Below are 17,463 nucleotides of genomic sequence, written 5' to 3' on the forward strand. Positions count from 1 at the left end.
GTATATGGTGAATTTGGGGGAATGTCAAGTAGAATAGACTGGCTGACACACGAGGTTGAAGAACATAGAAAACTTATCTAAATTCATCAACCCTGATTAATTAATTAAGATTACAAATCTTAATACTAGAATACCTTGAGTTAAAAAAAAACAAAAAAACTTCCCGAAATGTTAATTTTGTAGTCATACATTTCTATAGTACTTGGTGGTCTTAGGGGTGGGGAGATAGCGCAGTAATGGGAAAGCATTTGCTTTTGAAGTATGAAGGAGCTACTAGGAGATTTCCAGAACCCAAGTGGAAAACTGAGTGTGCTGCCAGACACCTGTAATCCCAGCACAGGTGGGAGGCTGAAACAAAATCGTCAGGACTTGCTGGCCAGCTAGCTTCACTGTCATCATGTTCCAGGTTCAGTGAGAGACCCTGTCTCAGAGCATCTGGTATGGAGAGGTCAAGCAAAACACCATCATCAACCTCTGACGACCATGAGCATGTGTGTGCACACGTGCATGTGTGTGCACACACACAATCAATCAGTCAGTCAGTCAATCAATCGATAAACACAATTCAAGTTCTGGAATGGTAGTACTAGGTAGCTTTTACTCAGCATTGGCTGTAGCCCTGCCCTTGAAGTTATGCACTGAGGCAATTAAAGGAAAACTCTTTGAGTGCATTTGATACATATTAACACTGAGTCAGAGAGTTAAGTATCTCCCTTAGTCATGCAGCTGGAGGACAAAGCTATCCCTTTACTCTTCCACAGAGACAATGGTAAAACTCTAAAGTGGAAGCCCTGGGATCAGAAACCTTTGCATTTATTTAAAAGCTGAGGTTAAGAAGCAGAAACACACACATGGTATATACTCACTTATAAGTGGATATTGGACATATAATATAGGATAAGCATGCTAAAATCTATACACCTGAAGAAGCAAGAAGGAGGACCCTGGGTAAGATGATCAATCCTCACTCAGAAAGACAAATGGGATAGACATTAGAAGAAAGAGAAAACAGGAAACAGGACAGGAGCCTACCACAGAGGGCCTCTGAAAGACTGTACCCAGCAGGGTATCAAAGCAGACGCTGAGACTCAACCAAACTTTTGTCAGAGTGCTGCAAATCTTAGGAAGGAAGGGGAAGATAATAAGACCTGGAGAGGACAGCAGTGCCGCGAGGAGAGCAACAAAATGAAAAAAAATTGGGGTCCAGGGGTCTTTTCTGAGACTGATACTCCAACCAAGGACCATTTATGGATTTAACCTAGTACCCCTGCTCAGATGTAGCCCATGGCAGCTCAGTATCCATGTGTGTGCCCTAGTAAGGGAAACAGGGACTGTCTCTGACATGAACTGATTGGCCTGCTCTTTGATCACCTCCCCCTGAGGGGAGAGCAGCCTTGCCAGGCCACAGAGGAGGACAATGGAGCCAGTCCTGATGAGACCTGATAAGCTAGGATCAGATGGCAAGGGAGAAGGACCTCCTTTATCAGTGAGTGGACTTTGAGAGGGGCATGGGAGGTGATGAGGGAGGGAGGATGGGATTGGGAGGGTCGAGGGAAGGGGCTACAGCTGGGATACAAAATAAAAAAACTGTAATTAATATATAAAAAAATAAAAATTTAATTTAAAAATGCTGAGAGTAGGTTACACAGTTGACATTTTAGCTTCCTTATGAAGGTTGCTGCTAGGATTTGAGGAAGCTAAGAGATTCCCAAACTTGCTGGGTAGTGGTTACTTGTTGTCAGAGTTGGAGGGAAATCTTAGAGCTAATTCTCTCATGTGGCAAGAGAAAAACATGGTGGCACAGAACTATGAGATTGTTTGATTAGTTACAGAGTAGAGATTAAAATCAAGTCTCTTTGTCTGTAAGAATAAGGGCTCTTATGTCTACAGCAGGCAGAAGGCTAAATTATAATGGATGGTCATACCAGAACCAGGCTGCTATTTGCTTTGAAAATAACAACACGAAAACCATTTTTAAAAATGGGGTTTAAAATGTTCATGCTAGAATTCACTTTTGAGTGATACAGAGTATGGATGTATGTCTTCTTTTCAGTAGACAAGTAATTATTCAGAACCCAAACCCCTCTGCCAACTATATGCACTGCTTTCTACTGCTTGACTGTAATGTCCTCATACTATGAATTCACCAGGTGAGTGTTATGAATTAGCTCATTGCCTTTAGAATCCAGTACTTCCTAGATGTCCATCAACAGACATCAAACAACCCTAATACATGAACCTGTAGGAGACAATTGATATTCAAATGGTATAAGACAGTCTGTGTTTAGTTGGTTCAGTCAACAAATGTTTATCTATACCTTGTAAGTACCTTGTACTATCAGGATAATAGGAGGCCACTTTTGGGATCATCCAAGTGAGGCCTGGAGGAAGGCCATAGGTGCTTATGGGTCCAAATAGAGTTTTAAGCTTAATCCAAAATCCAGCAAGAAACTTTTAGGGGTTTCAAACACAGCTTGAGGCATGATATGGGCACTGGATTTATGACATCTTAAAAACATAGGATGAAGGGTTTGGTACTTTGAATAAGTATTTGGCTTTTGTCCAGTTTCCTGATATATTTACCTTCTAAAACCTGCCAATATTCAGAATCATAAGCATGCTTTTTTTTCCATGCTGTTGAGATGACTGATTTTGAAAACCCCAGAATTGCAATAGGGAAAAGTCCAGTTGCCTCAGGAACCATTAATGGAATGATGGATGTTTCAGCTCCATACCTTCATCAACACACAGAAAGGAAAGGGTCATAAACTTAAACCAGTCTTTAAAGGCCACGAGTAGAGACATTTATACCTATGAAATGACTCAGTCATAAAATGTGAAAAAGACAAGAATTTGGAGAGTTAATCACTAAGTGAATACATGGAAGATTCTGGAATGTGGCGCTAAATCCATTGTCCAATAACTTTTACCTTGTATCTCTTCAACTGTATTATTTCTAATATACTTTTAAATGTGCCATTTTGCATAATGAAGTCTTCCCTTGGGTTCTCTGAGTCATCCTAGCAAATTAATCAAGCCCAAGGGGCAGACTATGAGGTCTCTAGATTGTAAGTGGTTTCTCAGAAAAATAGGTGGAGTACAATTCCATGAGAAATCAACCATATTCTGTAACCATTGTTTCAATCATACAATTACATATTTGATTCCTCATGCAACCAGACCCCTACCTCCCTATCCAGAAGAAATGAGCCTTCACCTTGTTGAAACAAGGGGTACCCAGAATCTGCTGCAGAATTGATGGCTTCACTTTCTGATTAGTACGGAGAAAACCCATAATCCACACATGTTGGTTCCAGGCGTCACAAGAATGGCTGTCCTGTATTTGGAGTAGAGTACATGTTAGAAGTGAGAAGGGCAGGAGAACACACCCAAATATTCCTTTTTATATTTGTTTTCCTCTCATATTTGTAAGGTATATGAATCCTTAGGGCATTAAAATTATTCTCTGTGCTTCAAACTATGTATTTGAAAACATCTCCCTAGGTACTATCATATTGAGAAAAAATGCCATCTCAGATGCCTGAAATTCTTATATTATATTTAAATGAGTCAAGGACTTATACATTACATTCCAATCAAGTCTTTATGACCATATGTATAGCATAAATATACTCTAAAATTTCTACCTGGGCTCCCCAGATTATTCATCAAATACAGTTTGCTTTTAGTCTGAGAATAATACATTTGACAAGGAGGTGAAGAGGAAGGCCTAGAATGGTGGGACACTTTAACATGTGTATTTGGAGCTTCAGTCCCTGGTTCCTTCTTATCCTTCACTTTTGAGGGTAGTCTACTAGATCCTGACACCTTTATGGATGAAGTGTTGCCTTTGTGCTAGAAGAGTATGAGGCAGGAATGCTGGGGAATTCTACGATTATTAATCAAGAGCCAGTACATCAGAGAAAGGAAACAACAGCTGTCCCTGGGGTATTTGATCTGTTCTTGCCAAAAGGGAAACCATTATATTTTCAAGAGAAAAGAGATTAGTTTCAAGTGCTATGTTCAAGAACAATTCCAGTTTTGGGCAAGATTTATTTCGCTTGATGTATCCCTTTTACAGAAGAGAGTCCTTTCCCTTCAGTGGCCCCCGAAAACCCTCACTTAGGTTGTGACCACAATTTATATGATAAAAGGGCTATAAATGCAAAATTTAGGGAGAGTGATATTTTTTAATGCGTAAAGCTTTGAAAAATACAACATAGATTATAAATGGAAGTTGAATTGAAGTTTTTAGGAGAAGAATGACCTAGCTAGTCATCTATTCCTTGCACAGAGAAAATTAGACTATTTGTCAGGGTCTAGAAGTCATACTGGATTTATCATTTAGCTAGGCATACTACGTTTGCTTTTTTCTTGGTTGTGCTTATTTAACACATTAAAATTCATCCTTATTCCCACTATCACTTTCTATTTACTCTGTCTTTTGTAGTATCAGCATCTGAAGTTAAAATTGTGTGAAGACATATTTATGTTATAAATTTTCCCCCTCAATTCAAGCTACAGTTTTGTTTATCCTAATATAAATTTTCCTCCAACATCTACCAGCTTGTGCATCAGGCAGGCTCTTCTGGCTTTCATTGCTTCACCCCACTGAGAAGTCTAGTAGCAGCAGTTTCAATTGATAATGTGTCAGTGAAACCTCTACCCAATTTTATTCTGTCTTCCTGTTTTGCCACATGTATACTCATTAGAAATTGGGCCATTTCAATGGTTAATCTTGATTGACAGCTTGTGGAGATCACTGGGAGGTATATAGACACATATCTGGTGGATTGGCATAATAAGGTTAATTGGGGCAGAAAGACCTACTCTCCTTCTGTGAGGGACCTCTGGATTTATGGGCTGGTTCCTATTGTGTATCAAAGGGAGAAAGTAAGCTGAACACAAGCAGTCATTGCTTTCTGCTTCCTGACTGTCAAACACTGTGATCAGCCGCCTCAAACTGTAACACACCCTTGCTTTGGAAGGGTACAGGGCATTTTGTCATCCTGAAAAAAAAAGTAAATATGATACCCCTTCTTTTTCTCTTGCTTCATTTTCTGTTGCTATCAATCCAAGACTGAATAACTCATCTAAAAAAAGTTTATTTAGTTTATGACTCTGGGTTGTCTAGCAAAATAACCTTGTTGATGTCTGGTAAAGGCCTCTGTGATGTCCTCTGACATAGCAAGAAGTGATAGGGCAAATGAGCTGGTACTAAAGAAAGACAGGAGGGAAAACCTCAGCTTTTTACAACTACTCTCTTGGTTGTCTCTCATTAGGCCATATCTCTAATGCCAGCACATTGAAGACAGGCCTGTCGAAATCATGTACAGCTACATTACCTGTTGACACTGGAGGTGAGACCATCCATGGTGCTAAATGGCAGAGTGGGGCAGCCATTCTTCCAATGTACTGCTGTTGCCCTTTCTCTCCTCAGGCTTCAGTAGTGGAAGGGCTCTAATCCTTTGAGGATGTCATTCACCTGCTGGTTCTCAGTGGTATCTCTACTCCCATGGAATGGGATTACAACTTTCCTCTATCTACCTAAAGAGAAAATCTTCTACTCCAAGGAAAGAAGAAGGGATGAGAGATGAATAAAAATGATCTTAAGAGGTTAAAAAAAAAAGGAGCCCCTCATTTCGAGACTAAAATTATCCTACTAGATTAGCAAGTTCAAAAAATCAGAGGCCCAAAGACAAAACATTGGAATATTTTACAAATGCTTTTGCAAATTAAATATATATATTTATGTTACAATGTGGGTGTGAAATTTCCCTCTTTAGCTTGGTCCTTGGCTGGTGGTACTATTTAGAGATGTTATGGAAGCTGATAGGAGATGGAAACTAGCTGCAGAAGGTATAGGTTATGGCTTTGAAGGTTAGGCCAGTCTATAGCCCCTTTCTTCCTCCTACTTTCCTGTCAGTGCTATAAGATAAACAGCATCTTTCTCTACATGTTTCTTCTACCATGAATCTCTGCCCAAGGGCTTGTTGGTAAAGCAATATAGACCAAACTCTTTGAAACCAGGTACCAGATTTAACTCTTCTTCCATCAGTGTTTCTGTCATGCAGTTTGTCAAGTCAATGAGAATAGCAGCTAACACAGTATGTATGTATTATTACCTGTATAGTTACATGTGTGTAAATGTATACTTTTTGTAGGGATGTGTGTGTGAGAGAGAGACAGAGAGAGACAGAGAGAGAGAGCATGCTTGTGTACACCATTGTTATTATGAGAAGCACGTTCCCTCACCTTTTAGGTGTTTCTGGAGCTTGTCTCCTGATGCTTTGTTAGAGGGTGGATACAGTTTTAAGAGGGGGCTTCTAAAGAGGAAGAGGAGACTGAGAAGAATCTCAAAGCTGTTTTCTTCAGCTTCACCCTCCCTGCTTTAGGGGTGAGGGATGTAAGTCAGAGCACTGGGCAGCCGACTCAGGCCTTCTGCTGGTCGATGAGAAAGTGTGGCTTTGACCTGGGGATTCCCATCTCTGCATTCGGTTCCCAAATCTTCTCTGTAGTAGGAAGCTACATCTGCTGTAAGCTTCTTAACAAATCAAGGCTGATATTTTTTAAGATTCCATACATAGAATTTTGACAATAGGCTATTGCCTATGTTTTGTTTTTGTTTGTTTTTTATGTGTTTACTAATAGCCCATGAATGGTTGGAAATGACACATGACTGGCTGTCTTGCATGTGACATAAATATGAAGACTCTATTCCTCCTTCTCTTTTCACTCTCGATGGCTGTTATGTGGGAGAGGAGGAAAACAAGCTGACTGAGGACTATGTACAGAATTTTCAATGATAATTAAGGAAAATGCATGGGAAGGTGCTTTGTAAGAAATCTGGACTCAGCAAGCAGCAGTAATTTCCAACTGTCTGTGACTGTCTGACTGTAGCCTGGGATCAGCCCACAAACAGCTGCAGACTCAGAGGTTAACCCTGTCCTGTCTCACAGATAAAAACACTATGGTGGGTTTTCTCTGCCATTTCCCTACCCTCAAAACCCTGCAGAAGAAAACCTTATAGCTATCATGATTCATGGAATTGTATGTGCCACAGGATATTGAAGGGATAAAGTGATCAACTGAATCTGATGGGGCCTTCATGGGTGTATTCACACATAGGTTCAGTGCTAAGAAGGAGCACAAGGCTTTGAAGGTGCTTTCAGGTCACATTGTAATGGAGGTGACTCTCAGGAAGAGTGTACTGTTCCCTTGTGCAGAGATTCATTTTTGGTCCATGAGCACAGTACCTCCTCAGAACCTGAGTGTGTGTGAAGAAGTTAATTGGTGGTATAAATTTGTAGTGATGCTATTAGCATAAGAATGACTGCAGTGACTTACATTACAGTGGAAATTCCGTGTTCGTCTGTGAAGCTCTAGCCTGTCTGTGTTTCTGATCCTCTCATTACTCTGTCAGAACACCAGCTGTGAAGCACCATCTGTCAGTGGTAGCAACAGCAGCAGCAGCATCTGTCTTTATGTCAGCTGGCATCTGTGTTAAATCTCACTGAATGGCCTGAAGGCCAGTAGGTGGTGTGTGGCTCAGGGGAGTGCCCTCTGTCCTGATGCCATTAGAGGAAAAATGTCTACCTTGTCACCATGAAACCCTCTACTCTGTGTGCTAAGTACTGCCTTTTCTCAAGCAGGGTATCTCAAATTCCTTGAATTCTATGACACTCTAGATCTTACTGGTTCATCTTGATTTCTTTCCAAAATAATACTGTCACACAGTAAGACTCAAGCATGTATCCATAAAGCAGATCAGGATGGAATTTTCTGTTTCATGATGCTTTCATTCACACCAGCATAAACAGTGTTCTTTCTCTTCTCCAGTTCATGTCCTTTCCAGAACATTCCAAAAGGGCCTTTATTTGAAAATGAGGTTGTTGCAGATGCAGTTAGTTGTAATGAAGGCTATGGGTGTAGTGTAGCTTCTTGTCCATATGACAGGTGTTCTTATAAGAGACAGAGACCACAGAGGGAAGGAGTTAAGTGATGACCCACACAGAGAAGAGAATTAAGCTACCACCAACCAAGGAGCTTCAAGGATTGTTGGCAACCTGCTACAGCTAAGAAAGAAGCCTGCATCAGATTCCCCATGGAGCCATTATGGGGACATAGTCTTGTCAACACCTTACTTTCAAACTTGTAGCTTTCATAACTGTGAAAGAAAAAAATATATATATATGTATATGTATGTATTTCCAAGTCATCCAGCTAGAAGTAATTTATTATGATGGCTCCAGGAAACTGATGCAGACTACTATAGTGTATGTTCCCACTGGGAATCTGTACGTGTTTTGGAAGTTATGTTTTACAAGCTCTATGCACAATGGCTCTATAGACTTTGTTGAGTGAGCATGGGTTTGTATGTTGCTTCTTAGGAAATGTCATGGGACCAAGGATAACATAATAGGATAAATATCCACTTCATCCAGGCAGCTAGCCACTTATGCAAACCATTTAACACATGTATTGAGTGGCCACAATGCAGACCAAGCAGCACAGAGATACAGATATCAAAGAAACAGATGTGGAGCCTGCTCATCTGGAGTTGGGAATCAAATGGAAAAGACACCATGGTTTTCAATCAATGTGTCTTGATTATCATTGTTTTACACAAACCAGTTATGCAAAGAGCTAGGATTAGTGTTGGAAACAAAACAAGAAAATGCAATTTGTGAGTCTGACAGTGTTTGAATATGGATCATTCCTTTGCCCTTGGACAACCTGAGAGAGAACCTCACATCCTTTCTCACCCCTTGGGAAAGAGCAACACAACCCAGTACAAATTAAAAAAAAAAAAGTGGCTTCTCAGAATCTGTTAAAAAGCTTATTTTAAATAGTCATACTTCTACTCATATTCAGTCATATTTGAGGACCTGTGATTTATTGCAATGTGCTCTACAGCTTCATTTTTCTAATGTTGACTATAGTCCTCTGAATATAATCTATTTAGTATGTACCTGCTAAATTATTGACTAAGAATAAGAGGAAGGATGAGTACCAGCTGGCGATTTTTTACATGCACCATAATTAGCAACTTACCTTACCTTTTCTCATACTTTTGTGAAATGTTTCCGTGTGTACTAATAACCAATTATTCAACTGAGAAACTGAACTCTTAGGAAAACAAGACTACCCTCGCAGCCACACAGCTAGTTATTGACCAGGTTATGATCCTGATGCCAGGGTTCTGATTCCAGCTCCCCACTTTCTTGAGTGGCTTATGCTAGCTTTGGCCATGCTACAGCCTTCTGTGCATTTTAGGATGTGATGCAGAAATCATGAGCTTTCCCCATTTTCCTTATTAGTAACCATAGCATCTGGGAATGAGGAAGGAAAGATTGCCTTTTGTTTTGTTTGTTTGTTTTGTTTTAATTTTTTGTAAAAGATTTTATTTATTTATGTATGAGTGCTCTATCTGCATGTAGGCCTGCATGCCAGAAGAGGACACTGGATCTCATTATAGGTGATGGTGAGTCACCATGTGGTTGCTGGGACTTGAACTCAGGAACTCTGGAAGAACAGACAGTGCTCTTAACCACTGAGCCATCTCTCCAGACCCCCGCTCCTTTTTTTTTTTAACTGAAGCAAACCTTCCTCCATCAAGGAAGGAAGGAACAGTACTAAAACACAGCATGCTTCCTCATTTCCTAAAATTATCCTGTTTAATTGTTTTTGTTTTGTCACCACTAAGCTCATGTGACTAAAAATATGATCATCTCTTTCTCTTTAGTGCCATGGGTGTTTAAGCCAAGAGTTGACATTTCATCTGCTGACCCTGTGTATGTAGTATTGACATGAGAATCACTTCCCACACACTGTCCACATAAAGTCACTGAAGCTAGAGACTCTGCAGAAAAGCTCTCCACCAGGGGAGAGAAGGGAAGCCCTGAGCATCCTGGCTGTTGAGCTGTAGTCTCTAAGTGCAGGTCTTTGCAGTAGGTGTGTGGGGACCCCAGTAGTCAGCACAGATATGTGACATTTGCCCTTTGTCTGCTCTGGATCCACTGTGGCCAAAAGAACTGGCCTTCCAAGTCAACCCTTGAGGCACACAATGCTCCATGGCATCATTTCTTTACATTTGATTCATTACATCCCTGTTCTTGCCCAGTCCACGGTAAGGACAGCACTCAAATGACACTTTTTCATATCATCCACTGCTTCTGACTTTTACAGTGTGAAATGCAGGATAGAAGCACCAGCTGATGTTTCTCCTTCACACAAAAGTACATCAAGAGTGCTTGGGATACTGTCCCTCTCCTCTCTCCCCAAAGGTCTCCAATCCTTAGCGAGTCACCAGTTCACCTGCTCTGTCTTGGCCTGAAAGAGCTAATAGAGGTTTACAATTTGCTTTCAGTTTCTTTCAAAAGCTAATATGAATTTGGGCGAGGGATTAAGGCAAACAGTTCTTTGGAGTTATTCATATTGTTATTCTCCGCATTCAGACATGTAAACTGTGGATCAAATAAGATTAGAAACTTAAGTAAAGCAGTGTGTGATGTGATAGTGAACTCAATACACAAATATGACTCAGTGCTCCTCTGATCTAATTCTGAGAAATGGAAAAAAGACTCTCTTGGTGTATTAGTCAAGGTTCTCTAGAGTCACAGAACTTATGGAATTAATCTCTATTTAAAGAGACTCAGTTATTTGCTTGCACTATTACAATTCACAAGTTGAAATTCTGACCATATTGTTTCAATTTCTTGAAAAACCAACTTGGGCACCAGGAATGAAAACAGAAAAGAAATTCAGTTTCTATTTTGCATGTTATAATTTTTTATTAATTGTATAATTGATAAAAATTTATTCTTTGATTATTTCATCCACAAATATAGCGTGTTCGGTTCACCCTCAGCACCCCCTCCTCAGTGTCTCTTATTTTCCTTCCACCTCTTTCATCCTCTCTCTGTCAGTCATCTCCCAAGAGGTCCTTATCCTACATTCATGTCATTTTTGTTTTGGGACTTTCTGATTTTAACAAGGCACTGCAGGGTCATGGGTTAAAAACTAGCATAGCAAGATCATTCTGAGTGAAATATCCCAGAAGGAGAAAGACAAACATGGGATATACTCACTTATATAGACCTATAAGATATGATAAACATAATGAAATCTATACACCTAAAAAAGATAATCAATTGAGCGGACATGGGGTAAGATGATCAATCCTCGTTTAGAAAGACAGATGGGATGTGCATTGAACGTATGACAGGAGTCTACTGAGTGCATCTGAAAGACTCTAACTAGCAGTGTTTTCAAAGCAAAGACTCATGACCAAACCTTTGGCAAAGTACAGGGAATCATAAGAAAGAAGGGGAGTTAGTCTGATGGGGAAAGGATAGGAGCTCCACAAGGACCAAATATATCTGGGCACAGGGTCTTTTCTGAGACTGACATTCAACCAAGGACCATGTATGGATATAACCTAGAACCTCCACTCAGATGTAGCCTGTGGTAGCTCAGTAACCAATTGGTTTCCCAAAGTGAGGGGAACAGGGACTATTTCTAACAGGAATTCAATGACTGGCTCTTTGGTCTCCCCACCCCCTGAAGGGAGGAGCAGTCCTGTTAGGCCACAGAGGAGGGCTTTGCAGCCAGTCCTGAAGATACCTGATAAAACAGGATCAGATGAATGGGGAGGAGGTCCCCCCTATCAGTGGACTTGGAAAGGGGCACGGTGGAGATGAGGGAGGGAGGGACGGACTGGGAGGGAATGAGGGATCGGGACACGGCTGGGATACAGAGTTAATAAAATGTAACTGATAAAAAAAAAATTAAATTAAAATTAAAAAAAAAACAACAAAAAAAAAAAACTAGCATTGCAGCCTTTTGTGCTCTCCAGTAGGTTTAGTGTCTGTTTGTCTGTCTGTCTGTCTCTCTCTCTGTGTGTGTGTGTGTATGTGTGTGTGTATGTGTGTGTGTATGTGTGTTGGGGGGGTGTTAAAGGAAAGAAATTTAAATCCTTCATGAATGAGATCCCATTTAATGGTTATTATCTTTATTTTCAAACATTGGAGAAATCCTAAGGAATTCTTGATTGTGAAGGCAGGCATGTAGTTGTGCAAACATTCCGAGTTGATACTGTGTCTGAAATAGTCAGAATAATTGATCTACCAACTGATTTATTTATGGTGAGGATTATAATTATCTGAACATTTATTAATGTAGCTATAGATAACATCTATCAACTTCAGTGGAATGAATCTTACATCTTTGATATCATTTAATACTTAATTCTTTATTCCATTCTCAACTACCCTGCCATCCCCATCTTTCTCTTCCTGAACTCACTGGCAACTGGTTTCAATGCCACATGCAAGGCAAATGAGAACACCATGACAATATCTATAATATGAACCCAATTATACTAGAAATTGGGTATTTCTGAGCTGCTTATACCATCCCTAGAAATGTATCTGAGTCATTTTGTTTAATGACCACACTAACTATAATATGCAGGAATTGATTTTCATAAGATGGATCGGGTGTAATTGTTTTCCCAAGACTAAGAAGTGGCAAATACAGGTTCAAAGTTAGGCTTATTCACTCTGGATCCTTCTTGCCATTCATTCTAGTCATCATGAATTCCAGCCACAAGCTGCATAACCACATTTAAGATGTGACAATATGTAGTCAACCCTCATATTGTACTCTCAAATTTATCTACTTGTAACTATTCAAATCAATACGAATAGTTATGTCATATATGACTATCCACAGCCTTACACACAGACACGGAAACTGTCTTCTGATGCGTATGTTCATAGGAGAAGTTTAGGGAGGGGGTGCTCTGCCATTTTAGCTCATGCTACTCTTTTTTGTGTTACTATTCTATTCTTGTTATTTTGATTTTTTTTTTCAGCACTGGGATCAAACTCAGGGCTTTGTACCTGTTCGATAAGTGATTTACCACTGAGGCATATCTCTGCCATCACTAGTGTTCCTTTATGATCTGTTTATTGGTACATTATTTATCACTACTGTCTTTTGGTAATATCGCCATTGACAATGTCCCAGGTATAGGTCTAAGAAGCTTTCTAGGGTTCCAAAGAGCAGGCTCTGTTGTCCCATATAGATTATCCTCATCCAGACTCCATTTACAGTGCTGTTGGCCTTGAGTTTAATGTAAACGAACCAAAATCACACCCAACATGGTGACTTTGAAGAGAAACACATATAAAACAATGTTTTGCTTTGATCTGTGGATGAAAATGCTGTGAGCATAGGTTCACATGATCCTTCAGAGCAGTGCTTTGTGTTTGTGGTGACATTATAAAATATAACTACCTCAAACAGTGAGAACCAGCTAGACTTGGGCTCTGGTTATCTTGGATTTCTTAGTGCGTTAAATGTTAAGGTGTTTTTAAAATGTTTGCCTATTGAAAGACATACGTCATTAATGGAGGCAGTCTTGCCCTCTATGGGACAAAACATGGTTCTTGATGGGAAAGCAACCTTTCCTTTTTTGTGCATAAAGTAGACATATACCCTCAGTATTTAATGGCTGTCCATCATAACTGTGATGTCATGCTAGTATTGGTGGAGATAATTAGTAAATGGAGACGTCTAATCTTTCTTTCAGGAGTAATAAAGAGATACAGGAGCACAACTGAGAGCATATTGAGTATACTGAATGTGAATATTTAATAAAGTGAAACATCTGAAGTATGAGGATGTACCACACAACCAGGGAGCGCACTGCCAGCTCCATATAGAACCATTAGTAATATTGTAGCCTCATCTTTATCTCTTCTCCTCACTCACCAGCACAAGGATGGTCATACCTGCCTCCAGTTGTGACTGAGAATTTCCTCAGGCATGCATTATCTTTGGATTTTCAATGTAATGACAATTTAAAAGTGAATGCTGCGGACAGAAAGGAATGGTCCTTTAAAGTGATAAATTCTCTGGGTATCTTGATCTAGTCATTAAGATTTGAAATGCAAGTTAATCTCAGCAAAAAACAAAAACAAAAACAAAACACCATCACCTATCATGTTAAATCTAAGTTGCTACACTTGAATGTTATGTGTTTAGTATTTTTGTCTTTAATTTGTTATTTTGTTTTGCTTCCCTTGTTGAATCAGAGGTAGGAGGTATGGAATTTATTTCAAGTTTTCCATTTCCATATCACCAAGCAATAATATAATTAAAATAATTTAAGGCTAGATATTAATTAGGTGATGCACAATAATATTTTTGGCCTGTTAAAGGGGGTGTTTATGTTCCTTGGCTTTGAAGTAATGAACTCAGTCATTGACAGTTTGAGCCAAAATAAATCTCTTAGTTTAAGCACCCCTGTCAACTGATACAGACGCTGAACTTCCAGTATAGAGGAGAGGTAAGAGGAGTGATTATTCAAGATTACAAAGCAAAGGAGATGTACGCTGAGGTCAGGGGCCAAGTTCACATACTTCTAAGTTAGGGAGTGACTCACTATGTTGGTCTCTCTCCAATAAAAGGCTCCAGTCCGAAAGTTTGGTTAGACCCAGACAAACACAAAGTTAATATAACATCTCATTTAATGCAGAGGGAGACATCTATGAAATGGCACTGTAAATAGCAGACTTGTTTTAGAGAACTTGTCTTGCCTGCTCAGGATATGTTACCCACGAACTTGGACTTTTCTGTGACTTTCAACACCGTAGACAGAATCCTGAAGCTCTTTACATATAAGACTTTGTGCCATTCTACTCTGAATTTAGATTATCAGTTTACTCAACCAAACTTGGCTTAGTCCATAGAGACTAATGTGACAAAATAACCAACACTTCATGGTTTATATCCAATGGAAATCTATTCCTTAGACCTTGAAAGCTGATAGTTTACGATTGGGTACACAGTTCGTGCTTGCTAAGACCCCACTTGCTTCCTGGTTCATATACTGCTGTTCTGTGTACCTTCATGAGGCAGAGGAGGGCAGAGAGCTCTTTGACAAGGGAACAGACCTTACTAATAAGGATTACACTCTCATGGTCTAATTATCTCCCAAGTGCTTCATTTCTTAATGCTGTGTCCTTGGTCTTCGGATTTCAGCAATTTGTTAGAAAGTAAATATCTAGTTCATTTTGGATACCATTGAGAAGACTATCAGAAAACAGTGCTTCTATGTTTACTGTAAGCTTTTGGTCATAATATATGGAATGAAGCACTTGTGTCTTTAATATAATTTGTGCGTTTTCTATTGCTACAGAAACCACTATGGCATAAGAAAATATAACACATGTAAGGTGCAACTATCATTTTGTAGATGGATCAGAATTCTGAGTATGAATTAATTGAGTCCTTTGCACAGGGTGGTACAAAGCTGCAGCCAAACAAAATATTAGCCTGAGTCACGCTCTCTTGAGTACCTGGAGTTCTTTTCTCTTCTCAGATGATGTTGGCCAACTTTGTTTCATTGCAGGATATGATAAACTTAACTGTAACCTTAACATTGGCTGCTTGAGATTCAAGCACAGCAGAGGTCCTCTGTCCACTAGAACCTCTCAAAACACTTATCTCACTCCATTAGGTCTACACAAAATAGTCTTTCTTTTGCATAATTAAAGAACTATTAAGCAATACGATGTTAGTCACAATGGCAAACTCCTCTTTGCTCTATTGTGCTAGTTAAATTTAAAGTGCTACAGATACAGGCATATTTCAACTTCAGGGGGAAGGCGATATAAAGACATGGGTAACATGAAACATTTTGAAATCTCCCATAGTAGTCTCCGGCCTTCCCATCTGTGGGCAACTGTGGTTTGTATTTAAAGTCTTTCTTCTGGAAAATGTTTATTAATATTTGTGGTTATGTAAAACGGGAGAGGTGTGAAAACATCCCTGGACTTATGAAAAATCAGGTAGACAAGGCTATCTCAACTGAAGTGTTCTTGGAATTTAAGGTATGAAATTCTTTCTTGTAGAGGGCTTTCCTGTCTGTTCTAAGACATTTGGCAGTAACCCTGGCCACCGTCCTCCAGGGGCCAGGAGTACCTCCATCCTGCTTCCTACAACCAAAAATTATGCTAAGCATTTACATGTATTCTCTTGAATAGAAAACTCTTCGTGGATTGAGGACTACTGTATTGGCTGTGCAGTTTCTTTGTTTGTTTGTTATTTCCCAGAGAGACATATTAAACCATGAAATTGTGTTCTTAATGTGATATAGCCATGTAGAGCCAGCAAGGGCTCACTCCTCTGGTAATTCTTCATCCTGAGATTTCTTTATTTCCAGTGCTATGCAGTGCAACTTGTGTGGTGGGGTTAGCACACTGGATATGCTCCTCACACATACTTACTTAGTTATAGTTATGCTGAGACCAGACTGTTTGAGCATGTTAGACATGTGTTATTATCCCGTTCGAGTTTATCATCAGGCTGTGTTTTAGGAGGGTTTTAGTTCTGCTGTGATGTGTGTCAGGTGTTTCCCCAAAGATATTTAATGCGTAAGTCAAACACCTTTAATGAATTTAGCCACTTACTTGGAAATGAGATGCTTACTATGGGACTGGGTGAAAAGGTGTTGTAAAATGACAAAACTCAGAGCCTACTTTTTGTGTTTCTTGTTTTGCTCTAGGCAAAGGCAGCTCAAGCGTCTCATCCGACGTGAGCTCGAGCACAGATCACACACCAACCAAAGCCCAGAGGAATGTGGCCACCAGCGAAGGTAGGCTATGCTTGTCTTCCTATTTCATCTTCTTTTCACAGAGTGGGCTGAGAGACAAAGTGAACATGGGAGATTTTCTTCTAGTTTATTGCATGAGAGTCTATCAGATTACTAAACAGCAGAAGGCAGTGACCTCCAAGGTTCACCTTGGCTGTGTTGTTGGTACTGCCATTGAGGTTGATTTGGTGGGATTTGAGTGTCTTAGTGTGAAGACAGATGCCAATAATTTGTGAATATGTGATAGGCTGACTCAAGAGAAGCCACTATGATATCACAAACCAATGTTTTAATATGACAAAATGGTATGATATAAGAGCTTTTGATACAAGTTGAGAGTTCCTACAAGAATGTGCAAAGTTCTTAAATTCAGAATGGTGCTGACAGGAGGGTCACAATCCTGATATATGTCGGACTTAATCACTGATGTTTGAGATATGCAAAGAAAAACTTCATTTCATTACCTAAATAAATTATTAAACATGATCATTTGAGTACTCATGGTTCATGAAGGACTCTGCAGTTGCTTTGGTGGAAGCACATGTTGGAATTCAGTTGCTTCCCAAGAAGCTTTGAAGCAGTACTTGATTGACTGAGAAATTATTTCTGAGGTATTTAGTAGAAAGTTGGCCCAATTAATGTGAAACACAATGGATTACTTCCTTTCTGAGTAAGAGTTCCCTCTAAATTAATTATCCAACAAAGGTAATGTTTATGCCATTTATGCTAGAAGGCTTTTTTAAAATAGGGCCAGCTTGTTTGCATACTTTATGCAGCCACGTTTGCTCATACATACAAGA

General features: G+C 39.6%; 1 protein-coding gene across 1 annotated transcript in view; it reads left to right on the forward strand.

Annotated features, from left to right (window-relative positions):
* Positions 1-17,463, forward strand: part of Fbxl7 (F-box and leucine rich repeat protein 7) — a 379,632-nt gene that overhangs the window by 100,967 nt on the left and 261,202 nt on the right. The window contains exon 2 of the mRNA XM_060380410.1: positions 16,577-16,666. Within this exon, the coding sequence (XP_060236393.1) occupies positions 16,577-16,666 (90 nt within the window). The remainder of the gene's footprint in view (positions 1-16,576; positions 16,667-17,463) is intronic.

The sequence above is a fragment of the Meriones unguiculatus genome, chromosome 3, assembly GCF_030254825.1.
Source record: "Meriones unguiculatus strain TT.TT164.6M chromosome 3, Bangor_MerUng_6.1, whole genome shotgun sequence".
Lineage (NCBI taxonomy): Eukaryota > Metazoa > Chordata > Mammalia > Rodentia > Muridae > Meriones > Meriones unguiculatus.